The sequence below is a fragment of the Centrocercus urophasianus genome, unplaced genomic scaffold (assembly GCF_019232065.1).
Source record: "Centrocercus urophasianus isolate 14NV4802_14NV808 unplaced genomic scaffold, USGS_Curo_1.0 seq_14, whole genome shotgun sequence".
Lineage (NCBI taxonomy): Eukaryota > Metazoa > Chordata > Aves > Galliformes > Phasianidae > Centrocercus > Centrocercus urophasianus.
The window spans coordinates 49,471,945-49,494,161 of record NW_024884586.1 but is presented as its reverse complement, the minus strand read 5'-3'; the positions used below and the strand labels follow the sequence as shown (position 1 = coordinate 49,494,161).

At 51.4% G+C, this 22,217-nt stretch overlaps 2 protein-coding genes across 6 annotated transcripts; both read left to right on the top strand.

The window, feature by feature from the left end:
- Positions 1–2,551: 2,551 nt before the first annotated feature.
- On the top strand, positions 2,552–13,670 carry MAPK1IP1L (mitogen-activated protein kinase 1 interacting protein 1 like). Of its 4 annotated transcripts, none has more exons than XM_042814589.1 (4): positions 2,552–2,634; positions 9,238–9,265; positions 9,783–10,496; positions 11,067–13,670. In XM_042814589.1, the coding sequence occupies exons 2-4, from the start codon at positions 9,242–9,244 to the stop codon at positions 11,076–11,078; spliced, it is 750 nt and encodes a 249-aa protein (XP_042670523.1). In that variant the 5' UTR covers positions 2,552–2,634; positions 9,238–9,241; the 3' UTR covers positions 11,079–13,670. The 4 variants fall into 4 exon arrangements, with proteins under 4 accessions (XP_042670523.1, XP_042670524.1, XP_042670525.1 ...); XM_042814590.1 differs by lacking the exon at positions 2,552–2,634 and adding an exon at positions 2,930–3,260; XM_042814591.1 differs by lacking the exon at positions 2,552–2,634 and having other exon boundaries at positions 7,680–9,265; positions 9,783–10,065; positions 10,285–10,496.
- Positions 13,671–17,652: 3,982 nt separating this feature from the next.
- LGALS3 (galectin 3) lies at positions 17,653–20,961 on the top strand. 2 transcript variants are annotated; one of them, XM_042815019.1, is made up of 6 exons: positions 17,653–17,740; positions 18,727–18,749; positions 19,209–19,427; positions 19,637–19,725; positions 19,965–20,133; positions 20,698–20,961. In XM_042815019.1, exons 1-6 carry the CDS (start codon positions 17,668–17,670, stop codon positions 20,851–20,853), a joined length of 729 nt encoding a protein of 242 aa, XP_042670953.1. In that variant the 5' UTR covers positions 17,653–17,667; the 3' UTR covers positions 20,854–20,961. The 2 variants fall into 2 exon arrangements, with proteins under 2 accessions (XP_042670953.1, XP_042670952.1); XM_042815018.1 differs by having other exon boundaries at positions 19,161–19,427.
- The last annotated feature ends 1,256 nt before the right edge of the window (positions 20,962–22,217 follow it).

Genomic DNA, 22,217 nt, shown 5'->3' with positions numbered 1-22,217 from the left:
TCACACAGAGAGGAATTTTCCAATTCCTATTCACTGAAGAACAAGTGAAGAGAACTCTCTACTGCCGCCAGCCACAATCAGCAGCTCTGAACTCTGAAAACAAGCTCACACGGTGGCTTGATGTACGATCAAGGCTCTACACATCCACCACTGTGCAAAGAAAACGTACCCCAAAAATTCACTCCTTGTCACAGAACACCCATACTGGAACCTAAGTGACTGTCCAAGTGCCTCTAATGACAGTTCACCTGCTCATAATTTCACAACAAGCAAGCAGCAATGCTTCCTTTCCAGCTCAATCCAGTTTATCTCATCTTCTCAATGGGGTGCATTTGCCATCCCCACGCACTTTGAACCAGTCCTATGATTTTATCTTCATGGCAACAACCTTCTGCCTTGAGAAGGAGCGCTTATGAACCAGAGACAGCGTCATTTTCAAAGTGATTTATTTTATGAGGGCTTTGAAATAAATTATCAGTCGGTGATTGGCCACAGGGGAAAGCATATAAAAGCTTACCACGTGCACTGAACATACCATCTGGTATCCTTTAAAATCGAGCTTCAGGGTGGCTCAGCTCATTCTTCCGAGTGCATAATGTTCACAGTGTACACTGAAGCATGAATATAAAAGCGGAGTGACATAACCCAGAGAGAACCAACACTGCAACTGAAGCTTTCTATCTCGGATCTCGCTGTTCCAGCCCATCATCATCCCTGCAGGCATTCAAGGCCAGGCTGGATGTGGCTCTGGGCAGCCTGGGCTGCTGGTTGGTGTCCTTCTCATAGCAGGGGATTGGAACTGGATGAGCATTGTGCTCCTTTGCAACCCAGGCCATTCTAGGATTTTATGATCAAAGGCTGGTATTTTCTTCACTAAGACTGATGTCACAGTCCATCATTTTAATCCTATTAAAAAAAAGAAAAAAAAGAAAAAAAAAGAAAAAAGCCCCACAAAACGAATCCTTTCACTTTCCAGTTAGGTGAAAAAGGGACGCCTCCGCCATGTGTCGGATTTCCACCTTCTGACTGGCTGCTGTAAAAGCAGAAGGTACAAAATCCATACTGTTGTTGTTCCTCTGGATTGACTGCCTGTGGCATGCACTGCCCTCGGGGTGCAATAAAGTTTCCCAACTGTAATGTTTGTCACATTTCAAAACCTCTGTTATTGTCCCTGCGAAGTACTAAATCTGACAGGCTGGAAAGTTATCAAGTGAAATCCAGTGTCATGTAAGCAAGAATCCAACAGGAGAGATCCGGATGTTCGCACTGCCTACACCACTGCATTCTCAGCCCACCTGAGATCAGTCTGCTGGTGAATAGTACCATATTGCTTGTAGAACAGAATAACAGACCTACTTTCGGTATGGTCTGTTGCTGTCAGGCACAGAGTTCGGCCTTTGAAAGACAAAAGGGATCCTGATCCATTGAGAAGGCAGCTCACTCATACAGCTGGGGAGGGCACAGTGCTTGGGGGGTTACAGAGCAGACAGATGCTCCCACGTGTCGAAAGGACAACGAATCCCAAGTCACAGCAAGGGAAAGTCTGTCTGTTACGGGGCATAATGGTGGTATTCACTGTGCTGGTGTGTAAGGACTGCACTGGATATCCAGAGATGTCGTGCAATCTCTCTCTTTGGAGATGCTCAAAACCCAACAGGCCAAGGTTCAAAGCTGGCCCTGTTTTGAACAGGAGGTTACAGCACTGCTGCTTTGCAACCCAAATGTTTATATGATAAAAAACAGTGGCCCAGGTTTGTAATGCAGAGGCAACAGCACAGGCCTTACGATGCAGAGCTGCTCTCACAGAGGCACAAAACTCCCTTTCTGAATAACTGAAATAATCCCACAGCAGGACTCAAAATGGACTGATGGAAAACAACGCTTCTTACAATTCGGAGCCAATTTTTTTACACACAGCTTCCATTGTCTTCGCTAAGAATTGCATGCAGGCTCTGAACTTGTAATTTCATCCCAACTTTTTTTTCTTTTTTTTTTCCACTGCACAGTTCGGAGCGTGTAGCATTGTCTTCCAACAGGACGCAGCCAGGGCTGTGCGTTAGAATCCCCAAGCACTGCTCCTGGCACTACCATGGGTCGGTGGCACGCAAAGGAGACACGGAGCCCTGGAGTGCGCTAAGGGAGGGGAAGGGAGCGGGGAGGGCTGATGGGGGCGGCTGAAGGAGCTGGGTGGGCCAGTGTGGGGAAGAGGAGGCTCGGGGAGCACCCACTGCTCTCTACAGCTCCCTGACAGGAGCTGGGGGTGAATGTGAATAAATGTGAATACGGGAAAGCAGCGCGCATCGGCGCGGACACGGCGCTCAGCGCCCTGAAGGCACGGCAGCGGCAGCGGCGCGCGGCGCCCAGAACGGCCGGAAGAGCCGCGCCCACCCCCACATCCCCTCAGCGGTGGTGGGGGAGGGGCAGCACCACGTGACCGCGGAAGGGCGGGACGAATGGGGGATTGTCACGTGGGTTGGGTGGGGCTTAGTTCGCCCACCCTTCCGGTCGGCGTGGGGGCGGGGCGTGTGACGCATTTCCACTTCCGCCTGGGCGTAGGGGAGGCGGTGGTGCTGCGGGCCGCCGCCTGCTGCCTGGTTCCGTTCCGGCCTGTGCCGCGCCGCGCTACTCCCGCAGGTACCCGCCCGGCCCCGGGCACCGGCACACGAGGAGGGAGGGGAGGATGGAGGGCCCGAGCGGCGGGGCGCCGCCTTTCTCCCCGCAACCACGGAGCCGCCCCCGGGGACCGCTGGGCCGCAGCCGGCTGCGCCCTTCCAGGCCCCGTGGAGCCGCGCGGGGGCGGCGCCGGTGGTCGCTGCCCTGAGGGGAGTGGCGGGAGCTCGGGGCGGAGTGGGCGTAGGGCTCCGAGGTCACGGGGAGGGGCTGCACGGTCGCTGCGGCCGCCTGCGCCTAGGTGGGGCTGGGGGCTGGGAAGCCGAGCTGGCTGGTTCGTGACGATCCCTATTTTAGGCCTCGGGGGAGCGGGTTGCGCTGCTTCGGCTGGGTGAAATATTTGGTCGGTTTCCGCTGTTAGGATCTGAGCTTATAAATGAATATATAAATGCGGTGTATAAATAATCGTTAAACGTTTCTCATTAAGAGAAGTCCCGAATCAGGTTTGTGATTGTGGCTTGTGAGAAGTCATTTTGTTTTCTCGAGTGTTGCTATCCTTCAGATGGGTGACTCACTGACGAAGGGACAAAATTGAAGAGAGCATTTCCTGGAGACCGAGCTGCCTATTTGCCAGGGAAACGGGTTTTGAGGTGCATTCAAAGGAAAATGATCACCTCGTGCAGTTCAACCTTTTTGTCAGTGGATGTAGGAAACAAGGGGTCTTTATTTTTTAAACAATAATTTTTAAGAAGGCACATCCTGAAGCATCCCTTCCCTAGAGCAGTGGGACCAATGACTGATGTTAAAATGTGTGCCAACCATCAAGCTCCTCCTGTAGAGCACTTCAGGTAATTTTGAAACTGAAGTTCATTCAAGCATACCCTTTCAGTGAGGAATCAAGAATGAAAAGGCACCAACTGTGTCCATTCGGTGAGGCTGTATTCTGAAAAGCAGTTATGCTGGAGAAGGATCTCTGCAGAGAAGCAGAAGGGTGTGGAGTTCTGTTTGTCATCGGTGGGGCTGATACTGGAAGATGACACATGCTTTTGGTGTTGCTTTAAAAACAAGGAGGACCTTCGATAACTGCTCACATTTAGCTGGTAATTGGTGAGTATGTAGCGTTGTTAGGAGGATGTAGGTGTTCATTAACATTTACAGGTAGTTCAGGAGGGCTTCCAAAGAATTGATAACAAAGCTAAAGCTGGAAATACATAAGCAGGCTTCTCAAAACAAGGACAATGTGGTGAAAATGGACTGCATGTCTCTGAGGAATGTTCAGGAGCTGCTATGGAAGAGATTTTAATTGTCTTGGAGCTGCTCGACTCACATCTCTGTAAAACTCCTAGGGTAGGATCTTCATGGAATCATCACAGAACAGCCTGGGTTGCACAGGAGCACAATGCTCATCCAGCTCCAACCCCTGCTGTGTGCAGGTCGCCAACCAGCAGCCCAGGCTGCCCAGAGCCACATCCAGCCTGGCCTTGAATGCCTGCAGGGATGGGGCATCCACAGCCTCCTTGGGCAACCTGTGCCAGTGCCTCACCACCCCCTGTTGTGGCCAGGAGTGATCTTTGGCAGTGGAGACTTGCAGTTTTCTGCTGGTTTGCAGCACAGCTGGCACACAGAGAAGCCACCTCAGCACTGATGTATGTTTGCTGGTTTGGGAAGCTTCTGTTTGTGATTGTGGGGCCACCCGAAGTGATCAGGTCTCATCTTAGGAGGGGAGGCAGCTGTGAAACGAACGGCTTGTCTTGTGTGGAGAAATGGAACAGATTACAGTTCCTTATGGCCGTGTATTTTGTGGGCCTTGGAAACTGGTAAGACTTCTGTTTTGAATTGTTGTTTTTTTTTTTTTCTGGTCGTTGGTAATTTATAGCAAACGCGCTAACGAGCGTCGTTGTGGTTGTCATTCACGATTAGATCAGTGCTGACAATCTGAAGACTAAAAACCCTCCTCCTGCCTTCTTTTCCGTCAAAACAGGCGGAGGAGAGAACAAAAAGATCACTGCATCTAAAGCAGCTGCTAACTATGCAACTGTTGCTTTTTATCTTCAGTCTGCCTGCCGTTTATTTCCCTAATGGATAAATGGATAAAGGTCAGGAGAAATTGTTGCACGGTGCTGGAGTGTGGCATCCGAAAGACCCTAAAAATGGAGAAGGGCAGCTACAAACTGCTGATGCTTAATGCCTGAAGGGGGAAGCTGCAGTAGAAGCTGGCAGTGGTCTCTCTTACATTTGATCTGTGTAGCTGTGTTGGGTAGTTAGAGTTATGTAGGCAGGAATCCTGTTGTAGCTGAGGTTTTGCTGGTAGGCATTAGTCATGTCACAGTGACAAAAGAACCTCTTTGCTGATAGAGCTGTGCCACCCGGTGGAAATGCAGCTGTGCCTGTTGCATTGAGGAGGATTTCTGTTGCTCTTTGGAAGGTGATCTCAGGGGAATCAACTCTGAAAGGGGAGATAACAGCAGGGCAAGGGGAAATGGTTGAAGTTGAGGAAGGGAAGACTGAGGTTGGATGTCAGGGGGAAGTTGTGTGCTGTGAGAGTGGTGAGGTGCTGGAACAGCTGCCCAGAGAGGCTGTGATGCCCCGTCCATCCCTGGAGGTGTTCAAGGCCAGGTTGGATGGGGCCCTGGGCAGCCTGGGCTGCTGTGAAATGTGGAGGTTGGTGGCCCTGCATTGGTGGGGGGTTGGAGCTTCGTGATCCTTGAGGCCCCTTCCAACCCAGGCCGTTCTGTGATTCTGATTCTGTGATCTTGGAGATGGGAACTCAATCTGTCACATCAAGAGTGCAGAAAATGTTGTGCAGCCCATGAAGTTATGAAAACAGTCGAGGCTTTGTTTGAATAGCTTTAGCAAAAGAAGGAAGCAGGGTTTGGGGCAGCTCTTTCTAATGGCAGCCACCGGGGACCAGTGATGAAGAAAAGCCAGGGAGGGCAAGAGCATGGGAAAAATGCTCCTGCATTGCTCATTTCCACTTGGTTCTGATGGGAGCAGAGAGGACTCAGAGCTGAAGAAACACTGTGGGGCTGTTTTATGGCAGAGGCTGAAGGATTTGGTTTGCCTTACGGAGCATCAAGCCCAGCAGTGGGGTTTTTGCAGAGCTCTGAAGCTTGCCATGTATTCAGCTGGTGTTCAGTGTTGCAGGTAGGACTGGCCTGGCGGTGCTGCAGAGGAGCACGTCTGGGCCTCTGCCATTCTCACCTGCATGTTGTTAATTCCTAGTAATTAGAGGTGAGTTGTTGGGTGTCCAGGAGGCCTTGGATTCTTGTCTGCAGGCTGTTTCTGTAGTTTCTGGGTAGGTGTGCTGGAAGTCCTCCGTGCCAAGTTTCAGCTCGGGATAAAGGATGGGAGATTCTGCTCCTCATGCTGTCCCTCTGTTTATCCCAGACACCGGTGTTCCCTCTTTGCCTCACTTCAGTTTGATGTTTTTGGCCCTATGCTGTGTCTGGAGCTGCAGGCTGAGTGCTTCTGTGAAGCACAGAGTGCTGCCAGGGGCGTTGGTCTGCACAGCACAAAGGAAATGTTGTCTTGCAGCAGCGTGGATGCAAGCAGGACTTTGGATTGAATGCTGCCAGTTCTGTGGCCTTTCTTCTGCCTGCCAAATTACTTAAACTCCTTGAATCCTCCTCCTTCTATTCGCTCTTCTTTTTCCCCTCGCCCCAAGAAAGTGCAGTCTGAAGTAGGGTTTAAATGCAGCAGGATGAGATGTCTGATCTGTGGGCTGTGATTCTGTGACTGGCTTTTCTCTACACAGAACTGCAAAGGGAGACTCCAAGCCCACTTGTTAACCCTGCAGTCACTAAAAGCCTCATCAATGCAACAGTGTGCTTTCTGAGATGGTGAGCCCATTGGTTGCTAATGGGGAGCCTGAGATCTTCTGTCCAACAGTGTCAGAGTTTCTTTTTGAACACGTGGATGCCTTGGGCAGTGCTGCAGATAGAACTGGTATTTCAGGGAGGTTTTGACGAGTTCGGTGCTGTGCAGCTGGAATGGCATATGGATTCTAGATGGGTTTGTGTGGTGAGTGTGTCTATCAGCACCAGAGTCACTCCTTTAATAAATGGAGGTGGCACTGCACAGATGAAATGGGTGTTTGAGGAAGGTCCCCAAACGAGGCCATCCTGTCTGCAAGAGGATCACAGAATCACACAGAATCACCCGGGTTGGAAGGGACCTCAAGGATCATGTAGTTCCAACCCCCCTGCCTAGCAGGGCCACCAAACACACACATTCAGATCAGGTTGCCCAGGACCCCGTCCAACCCGGCCTTAAACACATCCAAGGACGGGGCATCCACAACCTCCCTGGGCAGCCCGTTCCAGGGCCTAACCACTCTCCTTGTAAAGAACTTCCCCCTAACATCCAACCTAAATCTTCCCTCCTTCAACTTGGATCCATTTCCCCTAGTCCTGCTGTTGTCAGCCCTTTTGAAGAGTTTACTCCCCTCGTGGGTGTAGGTTCCCTTCAGGTATTGATAGGCTGCAATGAGGTCACCCCGCAGCCTTCTCTTCTCCAGGCTGAACAAGCCCAACTCCCTCAGCCTGTCCTCATAGGGGAGGTGCTCCAGCCCCCTGATCATCTTAGTCGCCCTCCTCTGGACCCTTTCCAAAATCTCAGTGTCTTTCTTAGGAATCCTTTCTTAGGATCCTTGACATGCTTGGCACTGTCTCAGTTATGCCAAATGCTGCCAGCAAATGTTGCTCCAGTCTGCTTGCCAAAGTGAGAGAGCCACTAAATCTTTATCAGAAGCTGTGCTTTGCTGCAGGTTTTCTCCTAACAGCCATACAGCAGAATTGTTTCCTTAATTTTCATAGCACAGAAGTCTTTTGAAATAATCAGCTGATAAATATTGGAGATTTTTGGTGGCACTTTGCAGGCAGTCCTCTTTCTGCTGCAGCCATCCGTTGTCACAGAATCTCACAGCATGGCCTGGGTTGTAAAGGAGCACAGTGCTCACCCAGCTCCAACCCCTGCTGTGTGCAGGTCGCCAACCAGCAGCCCAGGCTGCCCAGAGCCACATCCAGCCTGGCCTTGAATGCCTGCAGGGATGGGGCATCCACAGCCTCCTTGGGCAACCTGTGCCAGTGCCTCACCACCCTCTGGCTGAAGAACTTCCTCCTCATATCCAACCTAAACCATGGCAGATGGTCTCTGCCATCCCATAACTTCACCTACAGCTGAGGAGTTCGCTCTGCTTCTGCAGGGCTTTGGTTGCCTGATGGATCGTTGCTGGGAAATGAGCAGAGTTGTGCTGTCAGGAAAGTAAGGCTTAGGTAATAAAATGGCAAACATAATTCAGTGTAGATAAATGTGATTCAGAGAGCTTGAATGTGAGATTGTGTGCATCACTTCGTATATAAAATGATGGGCTGACCCTTAACACTGAAGAATAAAGTACTGCTGTGGGAGTCAGTCTCAGCAGTGAGCAAAAAGAAGATCAAACATGAAGAAGTATTGGGAAGGAAATAGAGGATGAACCAGAACATAATTACGGAACTGTATAAATCAATGGCTCTCCCACGTTTTGGATTCTTTGTGGCTGTTTCTTGTCGTTCATCTCAAGAGATACAAAAGAATTGGAGAATCCTCAAAGAGAAGCAGTGAGGATACTCAAGGGGATGGAATAGGTGCTGTGCAAGGGGGAGTGGAATCGGCTCCATCTCAGCACGGAGGAGGAATGGCTGGAAGAGAATGGGAAGAACACACAGTAATGAGCAGCACAGAGAGGGGCTGGGTGAGAACAGATCTGCAGAACGAAGGAGCATCACCTGAACGTGACAGAGGTGCCTCGGATGGTTGGAAGCACTGAGCTGTCATTGCTGCTGTTCTTCCCTGCAGACGCTGCTGAAGATGAAATGGGGGCTGAGCTCATTGTCCCACTGCCCACAGCAGTGCTGTTTTACCATTAGCAAATTGTGTCCATTTAAAAACAAACAGACCTTACTAAAACAGGTTCAGTTCCATGTGAAATATTTGCATTATGTAGATTGGAATTCAGTGGGAGGCTTATAAGCCTTTCTGCTGGGGCCATCTTGCAACATTTCTCATGAGGTGTTGAGAGGTCAGGAATCAGGCACTTGTTAGAGGCTTTCCTTGTGTCTACATTCAAGAGTGCTTGGCTGAAGTCAGTGAAAGCAAATCGGAGCATCCACCGACTTCAGTGTATTTAAAACCCACGTTTGGTACTTCTGAAAATAAGATCTGAATGGGGGTGTAATCGTGTTTAATTTTAGGGGCATTGACTTCACCAACTTCTCTGAGTCCCAGTTTAGAATAGAGCCTGGATACCTGCTGGCATTGCTGCAGAGGCTGCTTGTTTGGCACGAATACCTGAAATATTTCTTCTTGGTGTTGTGACCCATTTACACTGCGTTGCTCCCATCTGAGATGAGATGGAGGCTGCAGTTCTGCTGCTTCCTGGCTCCTGTATTGAGGGAGAGCATTTGGGTGGCTGCTGTCCGTCTGCACCCCAGTGGTTGGGATGGAGCCGTTGCTGAGAAGCTCTGCCAGCTGGACATCCCTTTGGGTTTGAATGAGACAAATGTCAAATTCTTTATTCTTTATCGAACTCTTCCTCGATGTACTTTATTTTCAAGGAATTTCACTTTATTTTACCTTGCTTTTCAGCAAAATGTCTGGAACTGATGATTTTTCGGTAAGTAATGGCTTTTTGTTCCTGAAGATCTGCCAGTTGTATTACTTCGTTCTGCTCAGGCACTTCTGTGAGAAGAGGGGCAGCTCTCAGCTGAGATGATTGCCTTGGCATTGCAGTAGCAGCTCTTTGCTTTGGGGCAGAGCTAGCAGTCTGTGGCCTCCAGGTGTGCCTTGCAGGCTCTCTTCTGCTGCGGTGCTCACAGAGGACTGTTGTCCTGATAGCATCAGAATAGCTACAATGGAAACTTACAACTCTTCTTCCTGGATTTATACCAGAATTGCTTATGATTCTACTGCTGCAGGTTGCCTTTTATCTTTGGCTTTAGAACTGCGGCACGTCAGGATGCCTCTCTCCTTTAACCATAGAAGCTGCTCAAAGTGAACACAGCCCTGTCTGCAGCGGCAGATGCTCTTTTCCTCCCGTTCAGGCAGCTGCAGTGCATCTGTGTAGTGGGTGAAGGTGGGCAACCAGCAGCTCCCGCAGGGATCTGCCGTGCTCACGGCCCTTTCTCTCTCAGTTGGCAGATGCTTTGCCCGATCAGTCTCCCGCTAAGACCCCCAAAGTGAGCGGTGCGAAGCCCGGCCAGCAGCCCTCCCAGCCGCCTCAGGGTTGGCCGCCCTCGAATCCTTGGAACAACCCGAGCGCTCCCCCCGCCGGGCCCTCGGCGCTGCCGCCCAACACCTCCGCTTCCAGCGTGCCCTTCGGACCTCCTCCTACAGGAATGTATCCTTCAATGCCCCCCGGACCGCCTGCTCCATTTCCTCCTCCTCCTAGCGGACCCTCTTGCCCTCCTCCCGGAGGTCCGTATCCGCCCCCAGCCGTGCCGGGCCCCGTCCCTCCTGGGCAGTATCCTCCGCCAAACATGCCCTTTCCAGAGCTTCCACGACCTTATGGCGGTCCCACGGAGCCGGCTGCGCCTCCCGCTCCCGTCGGGCCGTGGGGATCCATGCCCTCTGCAGCATGGGGACCGACGATGGCGGGGCAGTATCCCGCACCCAGCATGCCGTATCCCCCCCCAGGGCCGTACTCTGCTCCTGCCCAGACTCCGGGAGCGGCGCCGACGGTACCGTGGGGCACAGTCCCACCTGGAACGTGGGGACCTTCGCCGCCAGGTCCGTTTCCTCCACCCGCAGGATCGTACCCGGCTCCAGGACTCTATCCTACGCCCCCTAATCCTTTTCAAGTGCCGTCTGGTCCTGCTGGTGCTCCGTCCATGCCGGGCGGCCCCCATGTGAGTATATATGCTGGATGCGGCGCTGGGCAGCCTGCTCTGGTGGTTGGGTGAGCCTGCAGGTAGCAGGAGGGTTGAAACTAGATGCTCACTGTTGTCCTTTTCAACCCGTTCTATGACTTCGTTTTTTGTTATCAGTGAATTATTCTTGATAGGCTTTTAAGCGTGGGAATTGGGTAGCAAAAGACCTATTAATGCAGGTAAGAACTTTAAGGGCTCGTCTGCGTAGTCAGTGGGATAACAGGCAATTTTCTGCTTAAACATTGAACTTGGTGCACCAGAGCAGTCCCATTCCATCGGGTTGGAGCCTGTCTGAGCACTGCGCTGTAGTGGTCTTCCACTTGTTGGAAAGCCTTCTCTAAAAGACACAAAAAATAAAGGGGAAGAGACTTGTAAGAATGTTCAGGAATGGAAGATAGTGTAGTGTGTAGTCTGGAGAGATTGCTTTTCAGGATGCACGGGGGATAACAACCCACGGTCAAATGTTCTTGAGCTAAGAAGTGCTGTAATGCTAATGAACTGCTTTGTGAAAGCCCTGCAATGACCACCAATTCTCGTTGTCTCTTGCAGCCTTACCGTTGAACACGTTCTGGGCAACAAAGTACTGTAGCTTTCCACCTTCATCCACTACTTACAGAGATTTTTACAGTTTTTGTTTCAGTAATGTTTGGGGCTATGAAGAATACTTGCCTCTTGTATGTGCATTTGAGGTATGAAGGAGCAATTTAGCAATTTGCATAACATTAACTTGCTCGTATGTTGGCGTAATTGTTTGGTTTAATGAAATGAGCTACAGAGAGCAGAAGTAAAACTGAAATCCGTGGTTCTTACTCTGGCCAATATTCCTTGGGAAAATGAGAGCTGCCAAGTAAGGATCCTAAAGAATCAGGCACAAGGACTTGCGAATCAGAAACAGCTTAAATTTCCACGAATGCTTTAAGTCTCGTTGCCGGACTCGTGCTGGTTGTTGAATGGATGGATGGTCGTACCTTGTCTATTTTCAGGTTATTCTAAAATGTCAATAAAAAGTATTTCAAGATTTTTTTTTTTTTTGTCAAGAAATGTAATTTTTGAACGTGCTTCAGTAATGGAAACGACAGAGACGGAGCGCGTGAACTCGAAGGCTTTCTCAGCACTCTGTAAATCCTGCACACAGTTAATGGCCCGGTCTGGGACTGCGGAGGAGGAGGAGGAGGCGTGCGTTGAAATGCTGGGTCTGAGTGGTCGGCGCCCTGCTGCTGTCTGTGCAGTGCAGAGCTGGACGTTGCCGTTCCCTTTCATGGAGCGCTGTGAGTTTCGTGCATGCCGATGAGGACTTCGTTTTGCCAGTTCTCGTTCTGTGGTGGTTGGAGGTTTGACTTGGTCTGTGTAAAGCATTAACTCCCACGTAGGTAAAGTACCTCCCTATATCTAACCTGGGTTCTGGTTGTTTAAAATTTGACTTGTCTGCCGAGTTGTGTAAACTCAGCGGGTGTTTTCAGAGTCCCTAGAAACTGAACTTGAGCTTAAAAGGTGAAGAAAACCAGCCTGGCCATTCCCTTCCCAGCAGGTTTTGGCGAGGCTTTTCTTTCTATCTGCTCCAGCCATTCCCTTGTGCCATCCTTACTGCCACAGCTGGGGACGAGCAACTCTCACCGGGGCTCCACTGAACGTGGGAATGGAGAGCAGCGCTCTGTTCCCGGCCAGGTGCCTGCATACCTCACTGAGAGCATAATTTGGGATGTTTAGAAGCTGTGTGCTGCTGTGTGGCTGCCCCTGCTCTGGAAGGGGCGCTGCAGGAAGCTTTATATTCTTGCCATATCTGTGCTGGGGTAACTGCTGGTGCGGCGTTACTGAGGCACAGCCACGCGTTGCTGAGGAACTCTGGTGGCATTTCATAGCCTGGATTTGAGCGTGGACGTTTCGCTTCTCCTCAGGTGGGGATCTCCTAACTTAGCCTCTGTAGGTAGAATTAGGAATCAGTGTTGCTTAACGTGTAGCTCGTTAGGGAGTCTTCGTATCGTGGAACTGTGAAAGCAAGTTAATTCGCTTCCTGTACCTTGCCATGGCTTCCTGCATGCATGTGATGAACTTCAGAACAAGTGGGCTGAGCTGGCAGTGGTGCCTGTTGGCTGTGCCAGCCCATGGCAGAGCACTGCGGTGTCCCTGCAGGGGAGAGCTGGGGCTCCTTGAGTCTGCCATGAAAACCGAAGGTACGAGCATCTCTTGTCTCAGTTATAGGAAGATGGCACTGGAGCTGAAGGGAAATGCTGAACACTTCAGTGTAAATGCCAGCTCTGACCCTAGGAATCAGAACCCAAAGTGTCAGTATTACCTTAAACAAACCCCTTGGCCCCCCAGGCAGCGCACTTCACTTAGATCTTGGCAAGACCAATTCCAAATAAACACAGTAGAACACTGCCTACATTTGCTCAAGTGCTTTTAATTTCAATACCTGCAGCCTTAGGTTATAAACCAATGTGATGAACAACACCTGTCCCAAAGGAGCGGATCGTGCAGCACCCTCCAGTTCCAAATTGCGCTCTGTGTCTCTGTGCGGAATGGGAAGAGGTAGGAAAGGAGAGGGCAGCAAACGTAGCAAGGAATGACTGCTGGAAGGGGATTTGTTTTGGTAACCAGGCTTCCAGGTTCTTCCTGAAGTAGGCAGGATCAATTACCGGAACATTTAGGCTAAAATTCAGTATATATGGGATGTTTTTTCAATGTATATTCGTATTTCTTGAGGTCATGAGAACTGTTTCATAACCCCTTTGTTTTTGTGAGCCAAGTTCTTTGCATAGCAGTGAAAAAAAGGGTATCCCTGTTAATCTATTGTGTAAAAACTCAAGTTGTCACTATATGCCGTGTAGTAACTTTATCACATGTTATGTCAAGTGTGAGCAACTTCTGGCCTGAAGCTTTTGCAATGGAATTTGTCCATTTCTATGCATCGTTTGAGTTAAATTGCTGAGGAGTTCGTTTTGTGCTTTGAGGTTGACATACTGCATTTGTTTACAATATGAAATATAAGCAATCACATCTTTAAAGTATAGATTATCACCTGCTGCTGTATTTTCTTTAGATGAAACAAATATTGCTGTATGATAGTGAGAAGCTATAAATACAGGATTTGATATTTTTTTGAAGATGCTGTCACTTTTGTATAAGATTAGACATTAAACGTATTTTCAAGACTGTCGTGTTCACTGTTCTTCACTCACAGCCCTTGGCATGCTTGTGTAGATTTTTATTTTATTTTATTTTATTTTAGCCTTGAATTAAATAGTAAAGAAACAGGCCGTCCTTGGTTTGCAACGACTGAATATAAAATCAGAATTATTGGACTTGTGTGTTTTTCCTCTTCCTTTTGTGGTTTTTGTGCCTTCGGCACGTTCACAAGTGCTGAGGGGGTGTGTGGCTGTGCGTGCATCACAGAATGGCTTGGGCTGGAAGGGACCTCAAGGATCACGAAGCTCCAACCCCGTGCTGCAGGCAGGGCCACCAACCTCTGTGCTTAATAGCAGGCCAGGAGTTCGCTCTGTGATTTGGGATAGGAAATGCAGATCCCACAGAGGTTTGCTCAGCAGGGCGGCGTGTGCCCAGAGCAGCCCGTGCAGCATCGCAGAATGGCTGAAGGCTGCACGTGGGAGCTGACTTTGCTCCCTGGGCATCACCAGGGACACCAGGGTGAGCTGTTGGATCTGGGGAAGGTTTGACCCTGGGGGGAGGTTGGGAAGGAGCCGAGCAACCCGATGTTCCTATGGCCAGCTGTGTTCTGCTGACACTGAGGCTACGGCTGAAATCCTCAGTGTGGGATGGGGGGCATTGCTCACAGCTCAGGTCTAAAGAGAAGGCTTCCAGCTGGTGGGGAGAGCGTTTTAGAGCAAGCAGCGGGTGGTGCTGCTGTAAAACAGAGATCTCTTCACCATGAGGCTGGTGGAGTGCTGCAGTGCTTGTGTCCAAAGGGGCCGTGCAGTTTCCATCCTTGGAGATTGAACTGGACAGCACGGTAGCAGAGGCACCTCTCAGCACAGGAGCTGAGCACCGCTGAGCTCTGTAGCATCATTGAATGGTGCTCTCCTGCTGCTCCTCAGCGTCTGACACCAAGCAAAAGCTGCTCGTCTGCTACCTGCTCTAAACGGCTCGGATGCTGAGTGAAAGAGCTGCTGGCTGCACGTACAGAGCCCCGCCGGAGTCAGCAGAGGGCAGTGCTGCTGTTTGAGAGCCCTCCTGGGGGACCTCTGCTTTGAGACATCCTCATTGAACGTACTCAATGGATTTAAAAAGGAAGGAGACAATTGCAGCAGTTCAGTGCCTGGCAGCATTGTTTGGGGTAAGGAGGGCTGCTGTGTGGGGTGGTGCTGGGGATGGTGGTGGCTTCTGGGATAGGACAAGGGGGAATGGTCTTAAACTGAGACAGGGGAGGTTTAGGTTGGATGTTAGGAGGAAGTTTTTCAGCCAGAGGGTGGTGAGGCACTGGCACAGGTTGCCCAAGGAGGCTGTGGATGCCCCATCCCTGCAGGCATTCAAGGCCAGGCTGGATGTGGCTCTGGGCAGCCTGTGCTGCTGGTTGGCGACCTGCACACAGCAGGGGCTTGGAGCTGGATGAGCACTGTGCTCCTTTACAACCCAGGCCATGCTGTGATTCTTCACACAGCGCCCTCGGGTTGGCTGGGAGATGGCACTGTAAGTTTGCTTCTTTGCACAGACCTGCATCAAACTGCATTGGGTTTGGAGGGGGCCGGGGGCTCCTGTAGTCTCCATTGACACAAATTGCTCCCACAAAGTGCTGGTTTTTTGCCTGCGCTCTCATTTTCTAGGATGGAGCCACAAAGGCAGGAGGTTGGCGCTGAGGTGTTGGTCTCTTTTCTCAGGTGTCAAATGATAGGATGTGAGGAAACCGGCCTCGGGTTGTGCTGGAGAGGCTTAGGTTGGACATCAGGAGGAGTTCCTTCATGTGGATGAGGGATCAGGCACTGTGTGGGGCGGTGATGGAGTTCCCCACCCCTGGAGGTGGTGGAGGGGTGGGGTTTGGTGATAGGGCTGATGGTTGGACTTGATGACCTTGTAGATTTTCGCCAGCCTGGGTGGTTCACAATTTTATGGGTTGACTGTATGGCTCACTAAAAAACAAACAGCCCTATAAAGTAGACAGGAATTGTTCATTTCCAGTCAGCAGTTCCTTGGTTTGAAGTGATTTAAGCCCACGTAGACAGCTCTGCCATCGAGGTTGGGATTTTTGTCTCTGCAGGACGCGGTGTCCCCAGGAATGATGGAAAGCAGCACACAGCTTCGTGCTGGATGTGAGCAAATGTTTCTTCTGCAAAAGAGCGGTGATGCGGTGGCACAGCTGCCCATGGAGTGCTGGGATCGCCATCCCTGGAGGTGCTCCAGAACCAGGGAGATGTGGCCCTGAGGGATGCAGGCACGGCAGGGGTTGGTTGAGGTTGGGGATCTTCAAAATCTTTTGCAACCTGAATGGTTCTATGATTCTATAAGGCATTAAGTCTTGCTATAGGTCAGTGTGAAGCATTCTGGGACCGATGGTAAGGGGTTGGTAATTCCAGTCTGTGATCACTGGTGGCTGCAAAGGGGCACAGGAGCTTTGGGTCAGTCTCTGAATTCATTTTTCGTACAATCACAGCATGGCCTGGGTTGCAAAGGAGCACAGTGCTCATCCAGTTCCATCTCCTGCTGTGTGCAGGGTCACCAACCAGCAGACCAGGCTGCCCAGAGCTGCATCCTCTGCTTGGTCTTGTGCAGTTCTTCAGCATAAGCAACCTGTTTGCCCTCTCCTCCCTTTTTAACCTGAGCTAACAGAGCATGCAGTTAATTGACCCAGATGGCAGTCATACAGTAAATATTGCTACGAGGCAATGACACGAAATCTCCTCAATAAACACAATTAAATAGACTGAAGCTCTGTGGATGATTGCAGGGCAGCCTATCAAAGGGAAATGCTCAGTGCTGTGTTGTCTTAGGGCGGGTAGAGTGCCAGGATGTCCTGTGAAACAGCACCAGGGGTGGGGTGAGCACTCAGCTCCACAGATCAGCTCTGCCTTGGTTTCTGGATTACCACAAAATGATGCTGTCAGATAAACTCAGGAGGAAGCAAGTTGTGTTTGGAGAATGTTTCTGGCCCTCGTGGTCCAACCCATCAGTTCTCCAGTTCCTTGATGCTGCAGCTGCCCAACAGCACTGCGTGCAAAGGCTTTCTGAGCCCATTCAGATGAATGAAGGACTGCAGCACCTCCCCTACAAAGGCAGGCTGAGGGAGCTGGGCTTGTTCAGCATGGAGAAAAGAAGGCTGTGGGGTGACCTCAGTGCAGCCTGCAGTACCTAAAGGGAGCCTACAGACAGGAGGGGAGTCAGCTCTTGGAAAGGGGAGATGACAGCAGGACAAGGGGAAATGGTTTGAAGTTGAAGTAGGGCAGATGGAGGTTGGGATGTCAGAGGGAAGTTGTGTGCTGTGAGAGTGGTGAGGTGCTGGAACAGCTGCCCAGAGAGGCTGTGATGCCCCGTCCATCCCTGGAGGTGTTCAAGGCCAGGTTGGATGGGGCCCTGGGCAGCCTGGGCTGCTATGAAATGTGGAGGTTGGTGGCTCTGCCTGTGGTGGGGGTTGGAGCTTCGTGATCCTTGAGGTCCCTTCCAACCCTTTCTGTGATTCGGTGAATGAACCCACGCTCGGGTTCTGTTTCCTGTTTTCATTTCTGCTTTTGTAACGCTGTGTCTGTTGTGTAACTGAAGCTGCAACACTTTTGCAGCAGGAGATGAAAAACACCAGAACCTCTTGGAAAAGCCCTCTGTTCCGGGCTGCACCTTCAGCCTGCCTGCACAGTAAAGGCATTCCAGCACTCCCGCACGTCTTTGCCTTTCGCCCCGCTTTAAGCAGCGCTGCCATCGCTCCAGGATTGGATTCAGCGTGCTGTGCTGGGCTCCTGCTGCTCGATCTTTGAGGTCTTTTTCCCACCTCGGTGGTTTTATGGCTCTATGATCCTATGACTCAACGTCGGGCGCCGCCGGGATGGGCGATGGCCCAGCAGTGAGTTGGAACCTTCAGTGCATCCGATTGCTCCGTGTTCAGTGGGGTGGCATTCCTAACAGCTGGGAGGGGACGCCGCGGGTGTCCTCGTGCCGTGCTGCCCGCGGGGCTGGGCTCCGCTCGGTGCTCCGCCCCGGGGCTGGGGCAGCTATGGGTGGGGATATAGCCCAGCCCCAGAGCGCAGCCCGACACCCGGCCCTGATACACGGCCCGACACCTGCAGGTAAGGGAGCTCCGGGAAGGGGCTGAGCGCTGGCACTGGGGGTCCTGGGTTGGACAGAGCTCCCATCCTTGGTGAGTTGGGTTGCACGGGTTTGCCCACCATCCTTCACATATCGAGGTTGCTTTGCTTCGAAATCCTTTTCCCAAATGGTTTCCCAATGCGTGGCAAAGGCTGAGCCTGGCAGGAGCCGACGTGATGGTTGGACTCAGCCATCTTAGGAGGTCTTTTCCAACCTTAACTGCCCAGCGAATTATAAAGTGGGACTTTCAGAACTCGTGGGGCTCGTTGGCACCTGCCTGGCTGTGCTGGGACTGCCTGCAGTTAGTGGGGCACTGGGTCCTGCACCCTGGGAAGCAGAGGGATGGAAAAAGCAAATATCTGCACTGCCAGGTTGGGGCAGCTGAAAGTCATTGCTCCTGGCTGGTGCCTGCAGGACTGCTTGGAAGTCACGCAGGCTCTGTGCTGCCTTTTGCTGGGGGAAGGGTTTGGTGCTGGGGAAACTCGGCGGGATTTCCTTATTGCTGAAGCAGGTTCACTCAGACCTTTGTGTTGCTCAGTGTTTTATTTGAAGAGAATTAGACTTCTCCGCTTTCCGTTTGGAATTTTCCTTTTTCCCTCCCATTTCTGCCTCTCCCTGTTTGTTTGGGTTTTTTTTTTCTCCTCTGTTGGTTTATGAATGCACTCTTTGATAGCAGGAACTCAGCCCCAGGCCACAGCATTCCTGCATGGCGCAGCTTCGCCTTTTGGGGTGGCTGCAAACCCCACTGCAGACCACACGTCTCCCATAGGAACAGCACAGGGGGTCCCCCTGTAGGACCCCTCCTCTCCCATCCCATCCCAGCTGCAGGCCGGGCCTTTGGGTTTGGGATTCTGTGGCACCTCTCGGCCCGGCAGCGGTTATGATGGAGGTGGTGAACCACAAACGGCCGTGTCACCTGGGAGGGGCACAAAATGACCTCACGATCTCCTCCGTCTTTTTGTTTTAGGAAAAATGTCGGACGGTTTCTCTGTGAGTATCGATTTCTTGAACAAACACGCAGGGGCCCCGTGGTGGTCATTGCGTGAAGGTGGGGACTTGTGGTGGGACTTGGCACAGCTGCCCAGGGAGCGGTGAGGAAATCATCCCTGGAGGCGTTTAGGAACCGTGGGGATGCGTTGTGAGGGATGTGGGCAGTGAGAATGGTGATTCTGAAGTCTTTTCCAACCTTAATGATTTTGTGATTCTGCGATTCCGTGTAGTTACCAATCCGTGTAACACCAATCAAGGAGCATTAAGGGACTTTTGGGTTCTCAGCACCACTGGGGCTCCTGGCCGTTCCAGACGCAGCGCTCAGCGTCGCGCAGGTCATGAAGGCCAGGTGCTGGCAGCCCTACTGGATGCTGCCTGTCTTTCTCCTCCTACTCTCCCCTCCATCCCCAGCTCTCTGACGCCCTGCCTACTCACAACCCTGGTGCCCCCCCAACCCAGGGCTGGAACCGGCCCCCAGGTCCTGGGGCCTTCCCGGCGTACCCTGGATTCCCTGGGGGACCTGGACCGCATCATGGACCGCCCAGACCATTCCCTGGAGGACCACCAGGGCCTTATCCTGGAGGATCACCAGGGCCTTATCCTGGAGGACCGGCAGCAGCAGGACCCTATCCTGGAGGACCAGCTGCACCATTCTCCGGAGCTCCAGCTGCTCCACTGGTAACAGCTCAGACATATTTGAAAGCTTTTGCTTTCTCTGGTTGCTCGTTGTGCTCAGCTGTGGGAGGGACCTGGGGCTGCGCGTCCTTAGGAGTTGCATGAGCAGCCACACTGCTGTCACACCAACACCCAGCCCTTGCCTGACCGTCAGGCCTGCGCTGCTCGCCAACATGCTGTTCTGCTAACACCAAAATCTCTGTCCTCTCCAGAAAGTCCCCTACGATCTGCCTCTACCAGCAGGACTCATGCCTCGCATGCTCATAACCATCACGGGGACTGTGAACCCAAACCCCACCAGGTACGGATGGGTTGCGACAGCGTTAAGGGGCAGAGTTCACTTTCTGAATAGCGCCCACCTTCTGTGAAATCGTGACTCAAAACGACCGTGCAAATCCTCCAGACCTGCCCTGTCGTTACCTAGCAGGCCCTGTGCATTTATGTCTGCTTGCTGCTGCTTTCCAGCTGCTTTCCAGCAGCCATGGGAGACAGCTCGTGTCTTCTGCAGAAAAAGCAGCTCACTGATTATTGCCTTTGCAGGTTTTCACTGGATTTCAAGAGGGGGCAAGACATTGCCTTCCACTTTAACCCCCGTTTCAAGGAAGACCACAAAAGGGTCATCGTCTGTAATTCAATGTTCCACAATAGCTGGGGAAAAGAGGAGAGAACAGCTCCTAGATTTCCATTTGAACCTGGAGCCCCCTTCAAGGTAACAACAGAGAAAAGAAATTTAAAACAAATCTGTTATTCCCATTTCTTACTGCATTCTCCCTACTGGTGCTGTCATTGTGCAGCAGCTATTGGGCAGGTTGCTGTAAGGCATCCTTCTGCACAGAATCACAGCGTGGCCTGGGTTGCAAAGGAGCACAGTGCTCATCCAGCTCCAACCCCCTGCTGTGTGCAGGTCGCCAACCAGCAGCCCAGGCTGCCCAGAGCCACATCCAGCCTGGCCTTGAATGCCTGCAGGGATGGGGCATCCACAGCCTCCTTGGGCAACCTGTGCCAGTGCCTCCCCACCCTCTGGAGGAAAAACTTCCTCCTAAAACCTGCAGTGCAGTCCAGCTCTCTCCCCAGTCTGTTTCTCCTGCAAAACAAACGGGTGCACTCTGCCCTCCCTGCATTTCATGCTGCTTGAAAGCCGTAGTCATGGGGCAGACACTGCAGCTGAATCATCAAGGAAGATGAGCACAGCAGGGCTCTGGGGAAGGCAAAGGTCACCGGTGTTCCTGCAGCTGATGGTTCCAATTTGGCTCACTTTGCATTTCTCTTTCAGCTCCAGGTGCTCTGTGAGGGGGATCACTTCAAGGTAGCAGTGAACGATGCTCACCTGCTGCAGTACAGCTTCCGTGAGAAGAAGCTGAATGAGATCACCAAGCTCTGCATCGCTGGGGACATCACTCTCACCAGCGTTTTGACCTCCATGATTTAATTAGCAAGCTGTACCTTTAACACAAGTCTAGCACTCTTCAGAGAATTGTAACAGGAGTGCCTTCCTGTCTGATTATTTTGAAGCAATAAAGCATTTTCACAAGTAAAATTTGGTTTTGGTTAAGATGCAAGCTGTATTTGGATGTGGAAGAAGCCGAATTCTTGCTTTAGAATTTGAACCTTGGCCAGAGGATAATGACTATGAGTCATTTCTGATTTGCAAGAAGAATATGTGGAAAAGCTGTATGTAGCCTACAGGCAGTTGTCCTGTGAATGAGTTAAGATAGGGCTGAAGATTACTGCTGGAAGTCCCAGATAACTGATCAATGTTTTAGCCTCAGTTCCTCTGCTAGTAGAGCAGTCATTCCTTTTTGTATCAAAGCAGTGCTGCAAAGTGGTGCTTTGGTTCTCTCTAAAGGGGAAACACAAGAATAGGAATTGCATGGCCAGGCTGGGAAGGTTTGTGAATAAGTGACAAAGTGCCACTTCAGTGACCTAAGCAACTAAGCAATACCAGAGAACACTGAAAGCTCAAGAGTGTTCTGGTCAGGATCAGACACTGCATTTCAGGAGGGGGCTCAGAGTTAAGGCTGGAGGAAGCAAAACTGCCCCCCTTCTCCATTTCAGACTTGTTTTGCCTGCACAGCTGCTTAGAGTGGCTTAAATCTGCATATCCTTGTCACACTTCCAAGCTGAGGGAGATGCGCTCCTTACATACATTGCACCCCCCATCACACAGAGCACGAGCCCTGTGGTGCTTCTCCCAGCTCAGCACTTCCCCATCAGCCAAGAGCAGTTTCAGGGGTGGGGTGGAGGTTTACTGGCAAGCTCAGCACATGAGTCACGCTTGTAAATCAAGTATGACTCACAGAAGAAGGAACATGTCTGCAGAACAACATAAGAGCCACTACTGGAGTTGTTTAGGATCTCTCCAACACATCCCATACCCTTTTGTAACAGTTCATCCATGGAGTTGCCAAACAACAACCCCAGTGTTCAAAGTTCTTGCCTAGGACCAGCACACCACTAGTAGAGCCACTGTTACCACTGTTCATTGCAGCTCTGAACACTGAGAAATGGCCTTCAGTACCTAAAGGGAGCCTATAAAGAGGGGGGGGCAACTCTTGGAAAGGGTGGATAACAGTAAGACAAGGGGAAATGGCTGAAGTTGAGGGAGGGCAGATGGAGGTTGGATGTCAGGGGGAAGTTCTGTGCTGTGAGAGTGGTGAGGTGCTGGAACAGCTGCCCAGAGAGGCTGTGATGCCCCGTCCATCCCTGGAGGTGTTCAAGGCCAGGTTGGATGGGGCCCTGGGCAGCCTGGGCTGCTGTGAAATGTGGAGGTTGGTGGCCCTGCATTGGTGGGGG

Excerpts from the sequence above, each read along its gene's own strand:
- LGALS3 (XM_042815018.1), top strand. The coding sequence starts at position 17,668 with ATGGGTGGGGATATAGCCCAGCCCCAGAGCGCAGCCCGACACCCGGCC. Across the intron at positions 17,741-18,726 it reads ACACGGCCCGACACCTGCAG|GAAAAATGTCGGACGGTTTC; the intron begins GTAAGGGAGCTC and ends TTTTTGTTTTAG. Across the intron at positions 18,750-19,160 it reads AAATGTCGGACGGTTTCTCT|CTCTCTGACGCCCTGCCTAC; the intron begins GTGAGTATCGAT and ends CTCCATCCCCAG.
- MAPK1IP1L (XM_042814588.1), top strand. The coding sequence starts at position 9,143 with ATGAGACAAATGTCAAATTCTTTATTCTTTATCGAACTCTTCCTCGAT. Across the intron at positions 9,266-9,782 it reads CTGGAACTGATGATTTTTCG|TTGGCAGATGCTTTGCCCGA; the intron begins GTAAGTAATGGC and ends TTTCTCTCTCAG.